We start from the raw sequence: 20,019 nt of genomic DNA on the forward strand, positions 1-20,019 counted from the left end.
TGCTCTCACTTCCTCCCCCATGCTGTGCATTCTCCTGGGGTCATAAGCTGTGCCACAAGCGGAGTTTGTGATGTTTACGGGCATGCTTAAATTCTCCGCCACGTTCACTCACACTCTGCGACTGGGCTCCCTCTCCCTAACCCCACACCCACGAGTTACGCTCCTGGTGCGATCAATCACCTTGCTGGTACGAGTAACTTAGCACTACAGACGCGTGCGTCGTTAACCTCAATTCAACAAAGATACTCTAGATACAATCCTCATCTTTCACTCGTCACTCGTAAAACTGCTCACCTTTCCAGCTCGACCGTTGCCTCCTCTACGCGACGATTGAGGTGGTGAAAGATAATTCTCAACTTGTCGACAGTCCGAGGCCGACATCGACGTGTAAGCAAACAAAGGCGGCCGTGAGGGATACCTGCCACGCTTCAGTATTCGCTCGTGGTGGTCGTTCGAGTGTCCGGCACAGACATTAGCGTCTTCAGACGGTATCGTTATTGACTCAAAGCACACCGCATAGATACATCTCAACATGGTGAGTTTGTCGCCATTCCAAAGTCACATCGCGGTTGCAATCGCGTTGGCGCTCATGTTTGTCAACATCTTCCTCTTGACTCGACCCTCTTGACATTACAGCCACCTCCCAGCTCTGACCCAAAGGTCAATCACCTCCTCTCAACGATCCAGTCGGAACGTCGAAATCTGGAAGGTGCCAAAGCCGTCATGAGGGCTGTCGAAGCGTCTTCCAAAAACGAGGCGGTCATTCAACAAGCTCAGAACGAGGTCCGATCAGCTCAAGCCTCTATCAAGTTTCTGGAAGATGAGTTGGCGAAACTTCAGATGGGCGGCGGATCTGGAAGTCCGATGAGAGGCGGGGAAAGCTCTCAAAGTGGTGGAGGAAGAGGAGCAATGGGTCCCGGACAAGGTCAAGGACAGGGATATATGTCACCGTCGCGAAGCGGTGCCAGTGCTGGAGGTTCCAGTCACATTAGTCCCAGTCCGAGCGGGAGAAACTTGAACGTAGATAGGGAGAGACCGTTACCGCCTCCTCCTCCAGGTGCAGAAAGAGACGAGGTCAAGAAGGCGGAACCGAAGAACTACACACAATTGGGTGAGTTCCCCTCTTTTGCCGATTTCAGTCCTCGATTCCTTCGGGCAGATGTTGATCCGGGAATGGTCGAACCGACAGATCTTTTACGATACGATGCTCCTCTGACGGGCGCCAAAATCACTCGGATGCTCAATCAACTTCAGTTCAAGCTTCAAGTCGAAGAACAATATAAGACCGGAATAGAGAAAATGGCCCAGGCTTATCGAGCAGAAGGAGACAAGCGTTTGCGAGGTGAAACGGATGCCAAGAGGGTGGAGAGTGATGGGAAAATTCAGTTGTTGAGAAAGGCGAAGAGAAGATATGAAACCTTGGCCAAATTCGGTGGTGCCGTCGAGGAGGAAGAGGGCGAGTTGGATATTCACGTGAGCGGTGTCAGGACATTGCTGACAATTGACATATAGACTTACTGCCTGACGGCAAACGCAAGGAGGCTCTCCGAAAACCCATATCCGGTAAACTGATCATCTCACTCCGCTCCGCTCGTGATCTGAACCACCGTGCTCTGCCTCGCAAATCGTCCAAGGTCTACACCGAAACCACCGTCGCTATCAAAATCGAAGGCAATGAACGAGCTGTGTCCCACCCCTCGCGAAATGATAAATGGCACGAAGACTTTGATATCCCAGTGGACAAAGCCAACGAAGTGGAGATCACTATCTACGACACGGTAGCTCCTGGAGACTCAGCGCCTATAGGAATGACGTGGCTGCGAGTGAGCGATCTGGTGGAGGCCTTGCGAAGGCAGAAAGTCGGAATCGAAAGTCAAGGTGCAGGATGGGTTACGGCTGCCACGGCTGCCAGCATGGGACCGAGGCACGGTAGCGCTCCCGATTCTGTCACGCTGCATAGTGCCGGAACCATCAGAGGAAGACCTGATGGGGATGGCAAAGGACCTGACGGAATCGAGGGATGGTGGTCTGTGGAGCCAGCGGGTGCGATCGCACTTCGACTAGACTTCGGTGAGCACAATGGCAGCCTAACTGTGTTATGGCATTGTACTGACCCGTCACACAGTCAAGGACACTGCTCCTGGTGGAAGACGGCCATATGAAGCTCTCGGACGTCAAGGCGCTGTTCGAAAACGAAAGGGAGATGTCTTCGAGATGAACGGCCATCAATTTGTTCAAAGACAGTTCTACCAGCCTATCATGTGTGCTTTGTGTCAGGAGTTCCTCCTTACTGGCGAAGGATACCAATGCGAGGACTGTCGATATGCTTGTCACAAGAAGTGTTACCCCAAAGTGGTCACAAAGTGTATCAGCAAATCGAACGCGGGTACCGTAAGTGTCGCACCGGAACACATTAGAGTGATTACTGAAGTGTGCTGTGAAACAGGAGGGCGATGAGGAGAAGATCAATCACCGCATTCCCCATCGATTCACTGCGTACACCAACATGTCCGCCAACTGGTGTTGTCACTGCGGGTACATGTTACCGTTTGGCCGAAAGAATTCTGTCAAATGTTCAGGTGAGCTATTTGGATGTGCCAAGAACGGTGAAGCAGCTGACACGGCTTGTTTGCTAGAATGCGCCCTCACATGTCATCAGACTTGCTCTCATCTTGTTCCCGATTTCTGTGGTATGACCATGGAGATGGCCAACATACTGTTGAAAAACCTTCGAGACATCAAAACAACCCAGGTGCACAAAAAGCCGTTACCCCCCTCTGTGTCTTCTTCTACTTCCTCAGTGTCTACGCTACCTTCGTACCATGCTCAAGAGAGACCACCGCCACCGCCAGTCCAACAACCAGTACAACAACAAGCACCTCCTCGACCTTCTCCTCCTGGTGTGTATGGACCTACGGACCCGCGATCTGGCGCGCCAGCCCAGCAACCGACACCTCCACAACCTTCTGTTCAGCAGTATCCGCCCGCTAGCGGATATAATGACATCCGACCTGTTGGCAGTCGACCTATGCCTCAACCTCCTGCAGCCCCTCAACAGCGACAGAGCTATGACAATCAGCGACCTCAGGATGGCTACGCAGCGGTAAGTTGCTGCTCCCATGCTCATTACTCAGTGATTATTCTGACGAGGTCGCAGATGCCGCCCGTGTCCGTGCAGCCCAAGATACCGCCCGGCGCACAAGCCGCTGAGCCACCTAGAGGATACCCGGCTGCTCCTGCTCCTGTTCCTGCACCCTCACAAGCGATGACCACCCGACCACCCCAACAAGTCTCACGAAGACGCAAAGTGGGATTGGACGATTTCAACTTCCTCGCTGTTCTCGGAAAAGGTAACTTCGGTAAGGTCATGTTGGCTGAGGAGAAGACTTCGAACAACTTGTATGCTATCAAAGTGTTGAAAAAGGAGTTCATCATTGAAAATGACGAGGTGGAGAGGTGAGTGCCCAAACATGTGGGGTGGTGCCTCTCCTGGGAAGAAGGCTGATCGTTCATAACGTTGGCAGCACACAATCTGAAAAACGAGTCTTCCTTGCTGCGGCACAAGAGAGACACCCCTTCCTTCTCGGTCTTCACTCTTGTTTCCAGACCGAAACCCGGGTCTACTTCGTTATGGAATATGTCTCCGGAGGCGACCTCATGCTTCACATTCAGAAGAAACAGTTCACTCTGCGGCAAGCGAAGTTCTACGCCTGTGAGGTGTTATTAGCTTTGCAATACTTCCACACCAAGGGAATCATATACAGGGATTTGAAGTTGGACAACATTCTGTTGACACTGGATGGACACGTCAAGGTGGCGGATTATGGGTTGTGTAAGGAGGAGATGTGGTACGGAAAGACGACAAGTACCTTCTGTGGCACGCCAGAATTCATGGCGCCAGAGGTGCGTGATCCAGCCGGTATTCAGGGGCTGTGACTGACATGTTGATAGATTTTGCTGGAACAACGATACGGTCGAGCGGTCGATTGGTGGGCATTCGGTGTGCTCACATACGAGATGTTGCTCGGTCAGTCGCCTTTCAGGGGAGACGACGAAGATGAAATCTTCGATGCTATCCTTGAGGATGAGCCTTTGTATCCTATCACGATGCCTCGAGATGCTGTTTCATTGCTACAGAGAGTGAGTGGCCTGATCCCAACTTCAATTCAATCTCTTCCTTGTCTATATCTTGGGGATTATTCGCTGACCAGATTGCAACAGCTACTCACTCGAGACCCTACTCGACGACTTGGAGCAGGCGAAGCCGATGCAGAGGATATCAAGCGACATCTATTCTTCAAGGATGTCAACTTTGATGACGTTTATAACAAACGTATTCCGCCGCCTTACTTCCCAACGATTGGGAATGCAACGGATACGAGCAACTTCGACCAAGAATTCACGAGGGAACAACCGACTTTGACCCCTGTCCACACGCAACTGAGTGCGGCTGATCAGCAGGAGTTTGCAGGTTTCAGTTGGGTGAGTGGAGCTTTCGCAACCGACATAGTGACCGGCGACGAAAGTGGGGTCGTCTTGGCTGACGAAATGTTGCTCACGTATAGATCGCACCATGGGCTGCTGCTCAGGCTTGATTCATGTTTCTAGCTGGCTAGATTGCAGTACAGGAGCAAGAAGGCTGTTGGTGGTATTGTATAAGGAAGGAAGAAGATAGGTCAACGCATAGGTTTGGTGATGACAATACACGAGTTGATGGAATAGATGACAGAGATGACAAGGTGAGGTGAGAGGGGCGAAGCCTGGTAGCTGATGGGTAGTCTAATGATTGAATGGCTGGATGCATACGCTGAGTAATGTGGGGTAGTGCAGATCATTGATTGACTGCAGGCTTGATTCATCAGAGCCACGCGAACTGAAAGTGAGACTCGGAGTGATAGAACGTAGCGTGATGATCGGGCGACTGCTCGAGCACCTCTCACTGAGTGCGCCCATTGTCAGAGAAGTTGAGAAAGACGAACAACATTCACACCGGATACTATCAAGGAGACTGACTCGAGGAAATAAAGACATGGTACCAGTTCTGCTTTGCTATACACTAAAACCCACCCTCACCTCTGACTCTCTGAATCGCACCTTTAACCCCGACGAGCGACTTCATCGGACCCCTGGGCGGCTTCTTCTCGCCTTCTAGTTCCTTCCCGTTTTGATCTCTCCACACCCCGTCCTCCGTCGACACTTTACCGTAATACTTGGTATTCTGATTAGAGTCGATCGCTTCCCTCCATTGCGAGCAGATGAGGGATGAGTCGAGGAGGACGTTTATCTCTTGCGAGTGGAAGTGGGATTGGGTGTCTTGGTTGCCGTTTCCTTGGATGGCGATCTGGGAGTCGACGACTGGGATGGGAAGGGAAGAGGAAGAGGAAGCAAATATCAGCGAGAGGTCCCGGGATTGGGTGCAGTATGTCAAGTCATCGATTAGAACAATGTGGGGTTGTTGAGATCCGAGTAAATGGGGAGGTAAGAAAAAATCGCCCGGAGTAGCTCCGAGCCGTCCGGAAACACGCTCCTCGCTCGTGCCGACAGAGCTCAGCGAGTATTATGCTCGCTTAGGGTCACGTAGAAGAACGAAGGAAGGAGTGCGAAGCGGACAGCGAAACGAAGAAGCAGTCTCCAACCCACTCATCAACTTGACGTGACAGTTCCTGCTCTTCTTGTTCGCATTCAGGGGCGTGCGTTGATCTTTACCGGTGTACCAATAGATCTCCAGAAACTTCTTCTCCTCTTCCGACAATCGGCAATACATATAGGTAGAGATAGCGGCGTTGGTACCCCCTTGGAAAGGCAGTAGCTCGCCCTGTCGACGAGGCGAACAGAAGGTGTCAGAATCATACTGGGTGTACCTCGCCTTTAACAAGGCAGCAAGTGTGATCGCATTCGCATACGCACCTCGTCGTTGAATCCAAGATCAGCGTAGATTTGCACCAATACGCCTCTGCGGACAGTCTCAAGTGCGGCCTCCACGATGGGCACCGCATTGAAGGTAGGTGTTTGACTACACGCGTTTGACCAGATCAGATCAGCCTAGAGTCTCGTTACCGAGGAAATATGAAAGGGTTGGGTGGAACTCACATGAAGACGCTCTTTTTGGCAAACTTCATGGCGGCCAACCAGGCTTGGTCTTGGGGGACGAAAACGTCTCCGTGTCCTGGTCCTGCGCTCAAGTCAGTATCGTTTATATACTTCTCGGCGCCATCCATACGTACATGCAGCTGCATGTCTGATAGGACATGGCTGCTAGATCAGGTTGGGAGGACCACTCACTTCCTCGTGGCGGTCGATTGACCAAAGCGATTGGGAAAGGATCATGAGGGGTGTGCAGGACCAATGGTTTGAACGCTGCGGCGTTAGGAGGTGGATCGTTGTCTGTCGAATCGATCTTGCTGCCTGTATCTGAGCATTTTCGTCGTCAGCCACAGTCCATATCAAAAAAGTTGGTTCATGCCGGCCGAACAAATGCTTGATAGCTTGTCCTCCAATGTAAGTTACGCTGACTCACTGAGATGTTTCGTGATCGATCCCTCAGAAGTGAACTGATCGTCCACCCTCTCCGCCTCATCCGCATTACTCTTATCCCAGACCTCATCCTTCTTCTCCATACTTTGTCCGTCATTCCCGTCCATTTCCTGTGCATGGTGTTGCGCGAGGATCTCACGTGATTTCGACGCTGCAGAATCAAGATCCCCCTTGTTGCCAATAACCGGATGGGCGGTCCCGAAATCGTAGTTCTCTTTACCGCCGGGAAGGTACGTGGGTGGATGGCCAAGGAGCGGAAGGGGCGGGCTGAAGGCGTTTGACCATGATAGGAGGGCCATATCGTAGAGTGCTTGCACGATAGGTCCTTCGATATGAGACATCATTTCGACGTTGACCTGTCCACGCAGCAAGTCGTCAATATCATGATATCTGGTCCGGCTCGCCTTCCCCTTCAGAAGATCTGCTTGCATACCCCTTCCTCCCAACAGGTTAGGTTGACAGAAACGACCACTCACCCGGTCTTGTATATTGTTACTTCCCAACAGTGCCACTTTCCTATCAACGACCATGTACTTGGCATGGAAAGTGCCAACAGGCGGCTCGTGATAGTTCTGGACCTCCAACAAACAACCTGGGATGTCTGCTGGCGCAGGAAGCTTGACCTTGTCTCCGGTGTAAGTCTTCTGATCGACTGATTGGTGAGGATTGACCATCTGTCTTGGGTTGCCTCGGTCATACACTATGCAAGGGGAAATCAGTCATGAGGTCCGGGAAGTCTACAACGATTGCATGAAAGGATTCAACCACTCACTCAGCTTGATGACGACTTTTGGCCCCTTCCTCTCAATCACTCTCCTTGAAAGCTCTTTGAAAGCGTCTACAATGGTCTGAGCGGCACTCGACGCTTCCCAGAAGTCTACATAAACACCATCAATTCAAGATCCTTGACATCATCCGACTCTTCGTCCCAGATTACCAAACTTACTCGTAGCCAAGAAGATCTCTCGTTCAGCTCGGACTATCACATCCGCGTGGTGCTTCGCTGCCACATCAGTTCGCCCATTCTAATTGAGCTCCGGGACGAAGGACCCACTTGGATGATATCCGGAATGACGGAGATGATACTGAGAGGGATCACCCCTGATGCTCCCATCAATGGCGGAGAACAGAGGTTCTTCAGTGGGTCTGTCTCAAGCGGTCGAAGCGATTGAGCAAACACCTTTGATGATCCATGTGCAATCAAGCAGTCAGTCAACCATAATGCCGAGTCGTCATACATCCAGACACACGCTCACATTCAAGAACAACGCGCTAGGTTCCGCTTGACCCCATTGCCCACACTTTCTCACTTGATCGATTTCCGCCCCGTTCAGAGGTTGCATAGCGTCCCATTGTTCTTGAGCGGGATTGCTGATACCTTCATCTTCACTTCCCCTCAAATGCACCTTCTCCAACAGCTTCTCCACCTTCCCAGCCTTCGGTTTCCCATCTGTCCCACCGTCGACATGGTCTTCTTGTCCAGTAGTATGGTCCAGATGGTGTGCGTGATGCCCGTGATCTCGATGATGGCCGTACAATTTCTCGGCGACTTCTTTGACGGTGGTGTCCGGACTGGACGAGGCCAGTGTAGTTGTTACGGTCGGACTCGGGGTAGTCAAGAGAGAGTACAGCTTCGGAGAGAGGAAAGCGCTTGCGGGATCGGACGTGGTGGTCATCCTGCGTGAAGGACTGACCGGTCAGACTGTAGTGGATTTAAACAACAAAAGGGTAGACGAGAACATGAGGAAAAGTGAAGCAACTCTGTCGCATTTCTATCCTACCGTCTGCAACAACTCCCACTCCATTCTGACAACTTTGCGCGTCATAATTGGAGATGGTAGTATGTCTCCAATAACCCACTAATAATTTCTATTCTGGAACCAAACAGCATGAGGAATGATTTTCGATTCGATCTATTTATGGACCAAGATCGTCATCGGTTACAACTGGGCACTGCTCGTGGCATTCCCAAAATAAACTGCTGTGAGATCACATACTTACGTAATTAGCAGCCTCAGAATCAGTCACATGGAGGCAGAACCATTCGGCCGTCGGTTTTCGGACCCGAAATGAGGTGTCGCCCCTTTCGCAGATGACCGTTGATGGAATTTTCCCGTTCATCGGAAATGACCGACAATCAACCTTTTTTGAATACAACATGGTGTCCGAGTTGGTGGCATGGTCGATGGTATGGATTGGGCCGACAAGTGATCTTTGATTTTTCCTCTTTTACTTTTACCATCTCATCATTCCTCATCATCAACATCAGAGATAGGGGCACTGCGTCGGCTCTAAGCTACTGATTGAGCGATCATCCGTTCCGTCTTCACATCGATCTGGCATCCCGTGTGATTTGCCACGCGTTACTATATCAAGTCTTGTCGAAGACGTCAAATTCTCGCCGCGAAGCGATCGCAGCTACAGCTTTTTTCCACCTTCGTTGACCGAAAGGTGATATAGTCGCGTGCGACTCATGCTTCTATAACAATTCATACAATCCCCGACCATCACTCAAACACGCATTCGAACATGTCGTCGATGTCACCCTCTGGTGCCACACGCACCAACTCGACTTCTGTACCCCCTCGAACGACGCGTAAAAAGTCTTCCTCAATCTTACCAACCAGTCAACCCGCTGCCTCCTCCTCAACGACCATGTCCCCCGCGGTCGAGTCTTCGTTCCCTCGCCTGACACGGACCGCCACATCAGGGAGTTACCATGCTCAAAATGCCTTGAGACGAATGGCGACTCACGAAACGGGAGAACTGGTGGATGAGGAGCAGGATGGAGCAGAAGACGATGGGGGTCTACATACCCACGACGAACATGAACATGAGCATGCGCACGAGCATGAGTCCGATGACTCGCTGCATGGAGACGAACCTTCACCGGAAGCTACTGGTGGAGGAGGAAAAGGAGAAGATGAAGAAGCGAAGATTGAGGGGAAAGGCTCTTCTTCGAGGTGGGGAAAGAAGAAGAAGGAAATCGAATTGCAAGATCAAACGAATCTGTTACCTGCGAAACAGGTCGCGCTGGTCTTCATCGGTCTGACATGTGCTCTCTTCTGCAGTTTGCTGGATCAAACCATGTGAGTGAAAGGCACGAGACGCTTTTCGGGGGTTCATCGCTGATGATCGACGTGATTGAAGCGTCACCACTGCTCTACCGACCCTCGGAAAGGTATTCAATCGAGCTGATATATCCTCATGGGTCGGAACGGCCTATTTATTGACATCGACGGTGAGTTCCTTATGTCGCTCGTTCACGCCGCAGGACGATATTCCGATGTTGAGTCATTGAACTCAGACCGCTCAACCGATCTACGGACGTGTTTCCGACATTTTCGGCAGAAAGTTCACCCTGTTGGCTTGTCTGTTCATCTTCTTGATGGGATCAATGGCGTGCGCCCTTGCACAGGTATGTTCACCGAGAGTATCATGTGCGCTCACTGACCTCTCGTTTGCGTATCTTAGACTATGATACAGCTCATCGTGTTTAGGGCTATACAAGGTCTGGGCGGAGGTGGTATTCTGACATTGTCGATGATCATTAGTAGGCATGACTTTACCACTTTGAAGGATGCGATCACTGACTCGGTCGCCTTTCCAGTCTCCGACGTCGTGTCGCTCAAGGATCGAGGAAAGTACCAAGGTATTTCAGGGGGCGTCGTTGCGCTTGCGAACTCATTCGGTCCCATATTGGGCGGTATCTTCACTGAGAAAGTGACCTGGAGATGGTGCTTTGTAAGTCTCCCTTCACTTCACCTACTTCACTTCTACCCCAGTCTGCTGATTCACCACCTCGGGTTTGATACTGATGTACGATAACCTCATTATTTGACAGTATATCAACCTCCCCTTGACCTCCGCTGCCATGATCATCATCATCTTCCTGCTCCCACTTCGCAGAGTCCGAGGCTCAGCCTGGGAGAAGATCAAGAAGTTAGACTTTTACGGCTCTCTGCTCACCTTGGCGTGGGCGGTTTTGGTACTCATCGCCCTTTCTTGGGCTGGAACGCAATACCCCTGGGCATCCGCCGCTGTCATCGCGCCTCTCATCATCGGACTGGTTCTGCTGGGACTTTTCATCTTCGTGGAGGCGAGGCTGGTCAGCTTGCCGCTTGTGCCCATGCATATCTTCAAGAATGTGTCGGTATCGGCTTGCTACTTCACAACTCTGATGAATGGCATGGCATTCTACGCCACGCTGTACTATCTCCCAACCTATTTCCAGGTGAGTGATCGCGCAGCCCAATTTGCTTCACAGATATCGTCGGTCGCTGATCACCATACCTTTTCTTAGGTCGTACGCGGTGATACCGCGATCCGATCAGGTGTTCTTACTCTACCTTTGATGTTGGTTCAAACTGTCATGTCCTTCACTTCCGGTATCCTCCAAACAAAGACCGGTGATTACTGGTGGAATCTCGTTATCGGGTTTTCCATGTGGACAGTCGGTCTTGGTCTCTTGACAACTATCGGCCCCGATACAACGGTCGCGAAAATGGCAGGATTCCAAGTCTTGACTGGTATCGGTGCCGGACAGACTTTCCAGACCAGTCTCATCGCTATTCAAGCTTCCGTGTCGAGGAAAGACATGGCCACGGCGACAGGATTGAGAAATTTCCTTCGAATGCTGGGAGGAACAATAGCTCTTGCTGTCTCGACTACGATTGTCAATAACAGTGTGAAGGGGGATCTGAGGGCGTCGCTTGGAGACGATTTATATCAGAGGATCCTGGCGGATCCTACACAGGCTAGAGATCTAGGTCTCAGCGCGGATCAGTTGAGCACGATCATATCCGCTTACTGTGAGTTATCTCTTATCCTCTTATCCTTGAAGGCAATCGTACAATCGCGAAAAGGTACTGATCTTCATATGTCTCTAGCCAAAGGAATAAACGGGGTCTTCTACTACTGCACACCGTGTATCGGTATTTGTGTACCTATCACCATCTTGTTCATCAAGAAAGTATCGTTGAACAGAGGCGATGACAGTGCGAAGAAGGCAGAAGCGAAAGCTTGGATCGAGAGTAAAAAGGAGAAGAAACGTAATAAGCAGCGAGGAAATGGCAGTTTGCGTCATGGCGAACATTCAGAGCAGGACTCTGGACACGAGGACGATCATTCCGAGCACCAATCGGGACATGAAGTGGATCACGACGCTGATGTGGAAGGAGGACGAGTGCTCCGATCGGACAGCGAGGGGACCGTTGTCGAGAGGATGGAAAGAGATGTGGAAGACTCGGCGAGGGAAATGGCGGAAGGAGCAATGGGTATGAGCAAGAAGTCAACGGTCTGATGTGAAAACAGTGATTTATATTAGAGGATCGGTGTTGTACATCAGTGCTGAACTATTATGCAAATGATATCTGACGACGAGTGCCATCTGCTTTCCCTGCTGCGCTATGCTCTACTTCCAATTCTGGCCCTCTTCCATTAGTGCACCTTGTCTTGCTTCGCTCGACCTTCCGCGCACCCTAGACCGATGCTTCCTTGTTCCCCTCGGCAGGCGCCAGCTCATCGCCCACGGCCCATCTTCTCATGCCGACAACCTTAACGACGACACCCTTTTCCTTTCCCCAAGCCTCGAGGACCTCCTTCACCTTCCTATCGTCTCCGTTGAACATCATGAACGGCTGTTCGTACAGTACCTCCTCATCTTCCACTGCACTGTCGCCCTTTTGCACGGCTTTCGTTGGGAATCCTACTACCTGTCTAGCGATCGTTCTTGCGAAATCGCCCAGATCCTTCTCTAAAGCATCACCACCTGGACCATGTATCATAGAAGCGATGGGTTTCTCCTTATCCATACTGGTCACACTGAGCACGATGATTCCTCCGACCTTGCCTTCTTTGTCGGATGGTCCACCATGGGCATACGCGCCGGGAACGAATCGGACCGTCGGGGCAGAAGGGAAGGGCGCAGCGAAAGATACTGCTCTGAGGAGTTTGAGATTCTCGCCCGTCTGAGATAAGCTGGAAAGGAGAGTCTGACGGATAGTCTGAGGATCGGTTGTGGGGATAGGAGTGGACGAGGACGAAGAAGATGAAGGGTCGGATTGGGGAAGGAAGATGAGCGGAGCGGAAAGTAGTGAATCTGTGGGGAATTCCAATATCGGATCTCGTGGTTTTGCATTTTCAGTGACTACAGCCATGGCGTTATTGGCCGCAACGACGGTCGCCGAGTCTTTTCGATGTTGATGATCGTGCTGTCCGTCCTCTTCTGATCCTGGTACATCCAAGAAAGCGGTTGTTTCCGCTACACCCCTTGCCGTCTTCAAGAAAACCTCATTACGAGCGACGAAATCCGTTTCGCAACCCAAATGGATCATACCGACCCTCTTCCCACCGAGAAGAGAGATCGCAATCACTCCTTCGTTCGTCGATCTGCCAGAAACCTTGGCGGCCTTGTTCTCGGCATTGGCGGATGAGCCAGCGGCAGATTGAAGATAGTCGATAGCCGAATTGAGATCGAGATTGGAACGTTCGAGAGCTTCTCGCGCTTGAGCGAGTGGGACAGGATGGATCTTCCGTAATGAAGCGATCAAGCTGATGGGTACTTTGGTAGCACCGTTACTACCTGCGTTGGAAGGTGCGGGTTCGGCAAGGAGGAAAGAAGTCGTGGAGAGAGATCGGACAAACGATGTTCGTATCGAGGTCGACGCTCGTATGGGGAGTAGAGCGAGCATTCCGTGTTGGTAGGATGAGGAATCCTCGGGCTCGTCTCCGTAATCGATTCCAGAGAAGCAAATCAAGTCAATGATAGACTCTTGCAACTACCAATGAAATTCCACGAAAGACTTTTTCTCTCTCCTCTGCTCCTCTGAACGATCAAGAACGACGTTTGCCCGCTACGTTCAGAGTCGTACTCGCCGATGGTCACGTGATATCTACCGGTAACGGGATTGATCCGCTTTCTGCTTCACAGATCCAAGTCGCATAGCGAAGCACCTTCTTGCAATGCTAATCTAGCCTTGTACATGCATATAGTCCCACCTGAAGCAAGTGCATAGCTGTATTGATGACCGATGAGCAACAGGTCTTTGGGAAAAGGTGCGCCACGAGACTATTTGAGTGACCCACTTTAACACGTTCCGCTCACGACAAGTTGGAAAGATCAATATTATCATTGCTGTCACTCACAGGACTCGTCCCTTTCATCTCCTGTTCCTATGCATCGACTAAGCCGGTTCAACGACTTGGACTGAGCCATTACGACATGGCGAAGAGGAGAAGAGCATCGGATGTCGCTCCTACTACGACCGATGCTGGCGCAACGTCTGGTCCATCGACTGTACCGGCAGCCAACGATGAAGGCGATAGACCGAGTGTCAAGTTCTTGCTGGCGGATGGTAGCGGAGAATGGAAAACACGCTTGAGTGAGCTGACCATCACTATTTAGATTTGGAGAGACTGTAGAAATGGTAGCTGACATGTATATGTCAATCGCAGAGTCCAAGAAGACACTGGAAGACATAGTCCCGAAAGTGATTGATCGCCTGGGAGTGGATGCTTCTCCTCAACAGATCAGATTAGCACATGTCAGAGGCGAAGGGCGAGAAGTTGACATTTGGGATGGTGAGCACCTCCTTTTGTCTTGAGTGCAGAGTGCTGCGATAGTGTCCCGCGTGTGAAGAGACGCATACTGCCATAAGTTCAACACGTGAATGATCTGGGCTCGTGCTGACTTTGGCTGTTTCCGGGCAGAGTTTGACTTCTCAGCACTCAAATCTCGAGCTTTCGCTTCCCCCTCTCCCAAAGCACCACTCTTGATCAAAGTATACCCTCCCAGCGCATCTTCACCGTCAAAGTCAAAGGCTGCACCCAATATAACATCCGTTGAGCAACCGATAAACTCCCCAACACCGTTAAGAGAGTCTGTCACGGAGACGACAACGCCCAACAAAAAGGAGAGAAGGAAGAAGATTAATGAGGATCGTGCGAAATCCGCGCAGAATAGCCCAGCTGCGGGTTCATCGGCTGCACTAGTCTCTTTCGCTTCGTCGACAGCTGGGCCTTCCAACACTCCCGCCGAGGGTTCTTCAACGACTTCCGTCAATCAAACTCTTTCGACTCCCTCATCGCCTGTCACGCCAGGTACCCAAGCAAAGAAGCTGAGAAAGAAGAAGAAGAAGACCGAATCGCCAGCCCATGTTTCTCAAGCTGAGATCAGCAGTTCAGCAGTCTTGTCGAACCCGATAGAATCGCCGATATCCCATCCGCCCACACCGGAAAAGCCAACGACGAAACCGAAAGCTCCGAAGAAGAAGAGGGAGTCGACCATTCCAGCAACGCCTCAGACCACCATCTCATCTACTCCTCCCCGTCCCTTGGCCTCGACCTCCTCAGACACGGTTCACAATGCTCCGTCGACAAGACTCAAAAAGTCAAAGAAGAAGGATTCCACCACTCCAAAAAAACCGGAACTGGCTGCAAGTCCGAAAAACCTCGCTCAGAATCCTGTCACCCCACAATCATTTTCCGGAGCGAGTCCAGCCCCCATTTCGGCCAACGCAAGCAAGCAGAAGTCTAAAATCTCTCTGTCAGATCCCACGCAGTCCGCTCTGTTCACCACATCTGCACTTTCACCAGTGCCTCGCACTTCTGCGCACACCTCCTCCTCAGATACCTCAATACCGGTCGCGATACCATCAGAACCTGATAAACCGAAATCGAGGAAACGCAAACGAGACTCAGTCGGGACCAATCAAGCGCCATTGTCGGCAGGACCCTCCTTACCCTCTGTTCCCGCTTCCAGTCCGATTAATGAAGATGCTGCGAATAGTACACGTACACAGAGCGAGTCGCCGACCAAACCACCCAAAAAAAAGAGAGCCAAGCAACCGAGCGAAGGGCAAAGAGACGGGACCGCGCCAGTCTTGCCTTCTACTACTCCGACGTTAAGCGTACCGCCCTCTCCCGCGGCTGCGAACCTTAGCCAGCCGTCGGCGCCCACTCGTGGTCCAATGTCATTACTCAATAGGTACAAGCCAACGAATCCTAGTCCTCTCGGCAGGGTGACTCATACGAAGGCTAACGATTCACATGAAGAGGACAGTAATCATGAAGCACTCGCAGTCCCTTCTCGGAGTAAGAGTCCAGAGAAGAGAAGACGGAAAAGGGAGAAGAAGGCGGTCAAGCCAAAGACAAACCAGACAGACTCTCTTTTCGCTACTGAACCGTCGACCCTTCGGACTGCAGATCCCGATGGACCAATCGTAAAGCCTGGACAGCGAGCTAAGCCCAACGAATTATCTCCCATTGAAGCAGAAGAGACCACGTGGACTACTCCAGAGGCTCACCAACTACCGCCAGTAGATACCAATCAAACTCAGGAGCCAGAGACAGCCGAAGACCAGGTAACATCCTTCAAACGAGCGAAAGCCGCCAAGAGGCAGAATTCAACTGCATTAATAGTAGAATCGGATGTCCCAACACCATCCAAACGCTCAGAAGCCTCGGCGCCCAGTCCACCTGCGTTGGAAGAACTTGTCCCAGCAGAGCTGCCCTGTCTTCCCTCCCTCGCGCCTGCTACCAGACCTAACGGAGAGCGCAACGAATTCCATACCGGAGCATCAAAGCAGATTCCCATATCGACGCCCTATCTTCTACACGTGAGGCCGATAGATCCTTTCCCTTTTGTCTCCGCCAAATTCTCGTCCTCGTCCTTCGAACGTAGACCTGCCTCCGTCGAGGATGAGTTAGTGGACGAGAGTCAAGATGTTGGCAGCAACGCTAGCTCGTCTGCGCACGGTTCGGAAGCAGTAATTATTGAAGAAGATCTTACCCCACTAGGAGTTGAAAAGATTATTGAGGCTCCGATCAGCGTCAAGACGAAGGGCAAGAAATCAGTTCCAGCACCACTTGCGATCATTTCCAGAGAGTCAGAGAATAGTACACCGACCGGCAAGCCTGTCAATTTGGTCACTTCCGGCACGAAGACGGTTGGGCAGGACGACGCTGTATCAGATAGTCCAGAAATGAGTGAGTTCCGCATTCGCTCATTGGACGATCATGAATGCGCTAACCGGGTTTCAGACGGAGACATCCGTGCGTCTCCCTCTTCGCCGACCGAAAGTTCTTCGCCTGTCACCTCAGCTCCCAGCTCCGCGACTGCGTCCACAACGCCGATATTACGTGGACCGAATGGTCGTGTTGTATCAGCCACACACGCCAAGCTGGCGCTTCGAGGTGCTTGTATCATTTGCCGAGGCCCCTCGCATCTCCAGAAAGATTGTCCCAATGTTAAAGCAGGGGTGGATAATCTGCGAGCACTTCTGAGGGAACGCAACAGTGAGAGGAGGACAGCAAATACTGAACAAGCAATAGAGACCCTGGAGATGTGGATCGATCGCTTGGATAGAATCGCTCGTACAGTCAAGGGACCGACGACCGTCCTCAACGACAGGATAGCTACTGAAGCAGAGTCAACACCTGCTATTCCAGTGGAGATGCGGCGCTCACCTTCGCCGTCACCGCAAGTATGTCGACTGACAACGCCACCTTTAGTAAGCACTTTGGTCGCCGTCGCCTCTCCTGACTCGGTCGCTACATCTGTCTCCAATAGACCAACCTCACCAGGACCATTGCTAGACAAGATCGTCTCTCCGCCAAGAGAACATAGCCTGCCGCCAATACATCTGAAAGCCTTGGCAACTAGAAAAGCCGGTTCGATCTCCGGATTGAGTGTTTCTGACGCTGTCATCGAGACCGGCAGCTCGGAATCTGACTCTGACGACGAAGATGAAAGTGATGTCAGCTATAATTCAGAGACGGGGAGTGTTAATCGCGAAGACAAGGAAAGCAAGTCTGGGTCGGAATCAAGAAACGGGCTTTCTGCTTCCGGAAACTCCGTTACTCGTAGTCGTTCAACTTCTCGATCCTCAGCGTCTTCAACTTCCACCCGCCCACCCGTGGACATCTCCACGTTGGACCCCTCCATGGCTCTGCAGCACTTTTTAACAGCGCCATTGTCGCAACGACAAAAAAAAGCGGCTCGACTTTCAGCCGCAGCGATGAATGAAATCGACCTGGAGGAGGAAGTCTCAGATGCGTCTGAGATAGAGTCATCGCCCGAACCGCTTCCCCCTTCTTCCCTCGCTCGCATCAGGCGTGATTCTGAGAGTTCAGTTGGTGAATTTGAAGAGCCGGGTGCGCCCTCCGTAGATGACGATGAGAATGACGAAGACGCAGATGAGGTCATGCCTTTCACGCAACCGCCGACTGTCATCCCTTCGCAACCACTCGACACCATTGAGACTTTGTCGATTGATGGCAGGAGGTCCGCATCACAACCCTCGGACGGATCCAGGAGGTCATTCGCCGATCTCGCAGCTATGGCAAGCCCTACGCCGGTGCTTGCAGAGTTCCCCGGATCGATCGCCTTGCAAGAAGCTATCGACGAGGATGATCGGCCCGAGAGGGACGCAATGGTGGTGGACAGCGAAGATAGCAACAATGATGGCCGACGGGACGGTGAGCTAGGAAAGACAGGTCATGTGATCTCTCAGGGCCTGATGTCGCCACCATTGTCGACCGAGGAGGAGCAGCGACAAATGGATCCCATGCCGGCAACCCAGATGCTTGGCAGAGGGGATGTAGATGCTACCCCAAGACCAACAATAAGACTACAAGCCTCCCAAAGGACGCGGGGATCACCTTCGCCTTCGCCAGCACCTGAAGACTCCGATGCGGAAAGGCAGCGGGCGCTTGACCCCCCGATAGAGATCCGATTGACTCCAGCTCCAGCTTCGCCGCCTCCGCCAGAAGTATCACAGCCTCTAGCTTCGGCGCCAAAACCACAACGACGCCGACTTCGATCGGCTTCTAGAGATCTGGCGGTGGAGATCCCTTCGCCAAGGAGAGTGACCCGAGCTCGCTCTCAGATGTCGGTGTCTCCTCAACCAACCTCTCAACCGACCAGGCGCAGTGCAAGATTAACGACTCCTGTGAGGTCATCCCAGTTTGACCAACTCGATCCGTCATCCCCTGTTCAGTCCTTTCAGCCCGCTGAAGTTGATTCTCAATCCACTGTCAAGCGAGGGAGTAGTCGCCGCCAAACGACTCCGCTCGCTTCATCACCAATTGACCAACTACAATCGTCACCGGCTCGATCCATCCGCATGCGCACCCCACGAGCGAGCAGTATGGTCCGCGAACCCGACACTGAAGCAGAATACATGAAGACACCGCTCATACCCGATTCTCAGCCTGAAACGCAGAAGTCCCAATCGCAAGAGACTGCTCGATCACCCCGTGCTGGTCTTCGAAGTCGACCAAGTCCTCTATTCATGTCACAGGGCTCCCAAATACCTCAGACACAAGCGTACAACCTCTTCCCTGCCAATGTCTCTTCATCCGATATTGGCGAAACTCCAGCAAGCAAGCGGACTGCTGTGGGGTCGTCTCCCAGTGTGGACGGCAGGGGACTGGGGAAGAGGGGAAGTATCATGAGGATTTCTAGTCCAATCATTGAGGAGAACGAGGAGACGACGCCGGTACCTGCAACTCCTGAGCCTCCTGCCGAGCAAGAGCAAGAGTCAGAAGGGGAGCCAGCAGCGGAAATCGAATCAGAAGCGGAGCCGGAAGCTCAAGTGGAGGCAGAAGTGCAACCGGACATTACAGTGAACGGTGAAAACTCTGAGTCTTCGTCGTCTTCGGATGAAGACGATAAGGGTTTGTCGATCCCAATCCCGATCCCACGAAGACCTTTATCTTCTCTACAGGGGATCTATCCTCCTCTCCCTCGATCTTCCTCACTCGGCATTCCTCCACCTGCTTCTCAACCATTACCCATCGGAGGAAGTAGTTTCCCCACGTTGTCCAGTCTTCCGAGAGAAGCACTGAGGAAGATGAAATCGACTCTATCCTTTGGTGGCTTCTCGTCCTCCCAACCCGAACCGAATGGCTCATCCATCGGTAAGCATGGTGGCGGTAGAGCAAGTATGGGAGGACTGGGATCAACGACAAAGTCCTCCTCGAGAAGGATCCCGAATGGAAAAGACGAAGATGGTGATGATGACGGCTCATCTTCCTCTAGTGGAGATGATTCGAGTGAAGAAGATGATGATGATGAACCTGTAGGATTGAAAGGTAGATTTGCGGGCGCAAAGAAGAGGAGGACGAAATCGCTAGGCGGTGTGGGGTCGGGGAGAGTAATGGGTTGGTAAGCAGTTAACGAGTAAAACCTCTTGGTGCGAGGGAGGAAGACAGGGGCTTGGTCAACTTGATATTCTGGGACGAGAGACATCACTCAATGATATATACCAAGTACATATTGATATATACCCATCTTATTCGTTAGTAAACGTTCAATTGTGGACGGTCATTCGTTGTCCATGTCAGCTTTTCCTGCACGAATCGAATCGAATCGAATCGAATCGAATCAACCCCAGTTGCCCAGTCATGACTCGTGAGGTATCGCCAGCTCTCTACGCCACGCCCATTCTTGGTATCTGGTACACCGTTCTCAGTCAGTCCCGC

At 51.8% G+C, this 20,019-nt stretch overlaps 5 protein-coding genes across 5 annotated transcripts; 3 read left to right on the top strand and 2 right to left on the bottom strand.

The window, feature by feature from the left end:
* Positions 1-532: 532 nt before the first annotated feature.
* Positions 533-4,595, top strand: IAR55_001146 (uncharacterized protein; the record flags this gene model as incomplete). Its single annotated transcript, XM_066944273.1, has 12 exons — positions 533-535; positions 637-1,111; positions 1,190-1,456; positions 1,513-2,070; positions 2,126-2,391; positions 2,447-2,579; positions 2,637-3,103; positions 3,158-3,456; positions 3,525-3,903; positions 3,952-4,140; positions 4,222-4,482; positions 4,566-4,595. 12 exons carry the CDS (start codon positions 533-535, stop codon positions 4,593-4,595), a joined length of 3,327 nt encoding a protein of 1,108 aa, XP_066805474.1.
* Positions 4,596-5,056: 461 nt separating this feature from the next.
* Positions 5,057-8,210, bottom strand: IAR55_001147 (uncharacterized protein; the record flags this gene model as incomplete). Its single annotated transcript, XM_066944274.1, has 11 exons — positions 5,057-5,355; positions 5,641-5,815; positions 5,908-6,013; positions 6,091-6,172; positions 6,283-6,411; positions 6,518-6,890; positions 7,011-7,234; positions 7,307-7,411; positions 7,481-7,532; positions 7,589-7,714; positions 7,791-8,210. The coding sequence occupies 11 exons, from the start codon at positions 8,208-8,210 to the stop codon at positions 5,057-5,059; spliced, it is 2,091 nt and encodes a 696-aa protein (XP_066805475.1).
* Positions 8,211-9,063: 853 nt separating this feature from the next.
* IAR55_001148 (uncharacterized protein) lies at positions 9,064-11,836 on the top strand (the record flags this gene model as incomplete). The annotated part of the gene is made up of 8 exons (XM_066944275.1): positions 9,064-9,623; positions 9,685-9,775; positions 9,842-9,952; positions 10,009-10,087; positions 10,145-10,278; positions 10,379-10,768; positions 10,838-11,345; positions 11,424-11,836. The coding sequence occupies 8 exons, from the start codon at positions 9,064-9,066 to the stop codon at positions 11,834-11,836; spliced, it is 2,286 nt and encodes a 761-aa protein (XP_066805476.1).
* A 178-nt stretch (positions 11,837-12,014) lies between these two features.
* Positions 12,015-13,226, bottom strand: IAR55_001149 (uncharacterized protein; the record flags this gene model as incomplete). The annotated part of the gene is made up of 1 exon (XM_066944276.1): positions 12,015-13,226. The coding sequence occupies one exon, from the start codon at positions 13,224-13,226 to the stop codon at positions 12,015-12,017; it is 1,212 nt and encodes a 403-aa protein (XP_066805477.1).
* A 530-nt stretch (positions 13,227-13,756) lies between these two features.
* On the top strand, positions 13,757-19,706 carry IAR55_001150 (uncharacterized protein; the record flags this gene model as incomplete). The annotated part of the gene is made up of 4 exons (XM_066944277.1): positions 13,757-13,916; positions 13,990-14,115; positions 14,245-16,521; positions 16,576-19,706. 4 exons carry the CDS (start codon positions 13,757-13,759, stop codon positions 19,704-19,706), a joined length of 5,694 nt encoding a protein of 1,897 aa, XP_066805478.1.
* Between the last annotated feature and the right edge of the window lie 313 nt (positions 19,707-20,019).

This window comes from Kwoniella newhampshirensis, chromosome 2, assembly GCF_039105145.1.
Source record: "Kwoniella newhampshirensis strain CBS 13917 chromosome 2, whole genome shotgun sequence".
In the NCBI taxonomy this organism is placed as follows: domain Eukaryota; kingdom Fungi; phylum Basidiomycota; class Tremellomycetes; order Tremellales; family Cryptococcaceae; genus Kwoniella; species Kwoniella newhampshirensis.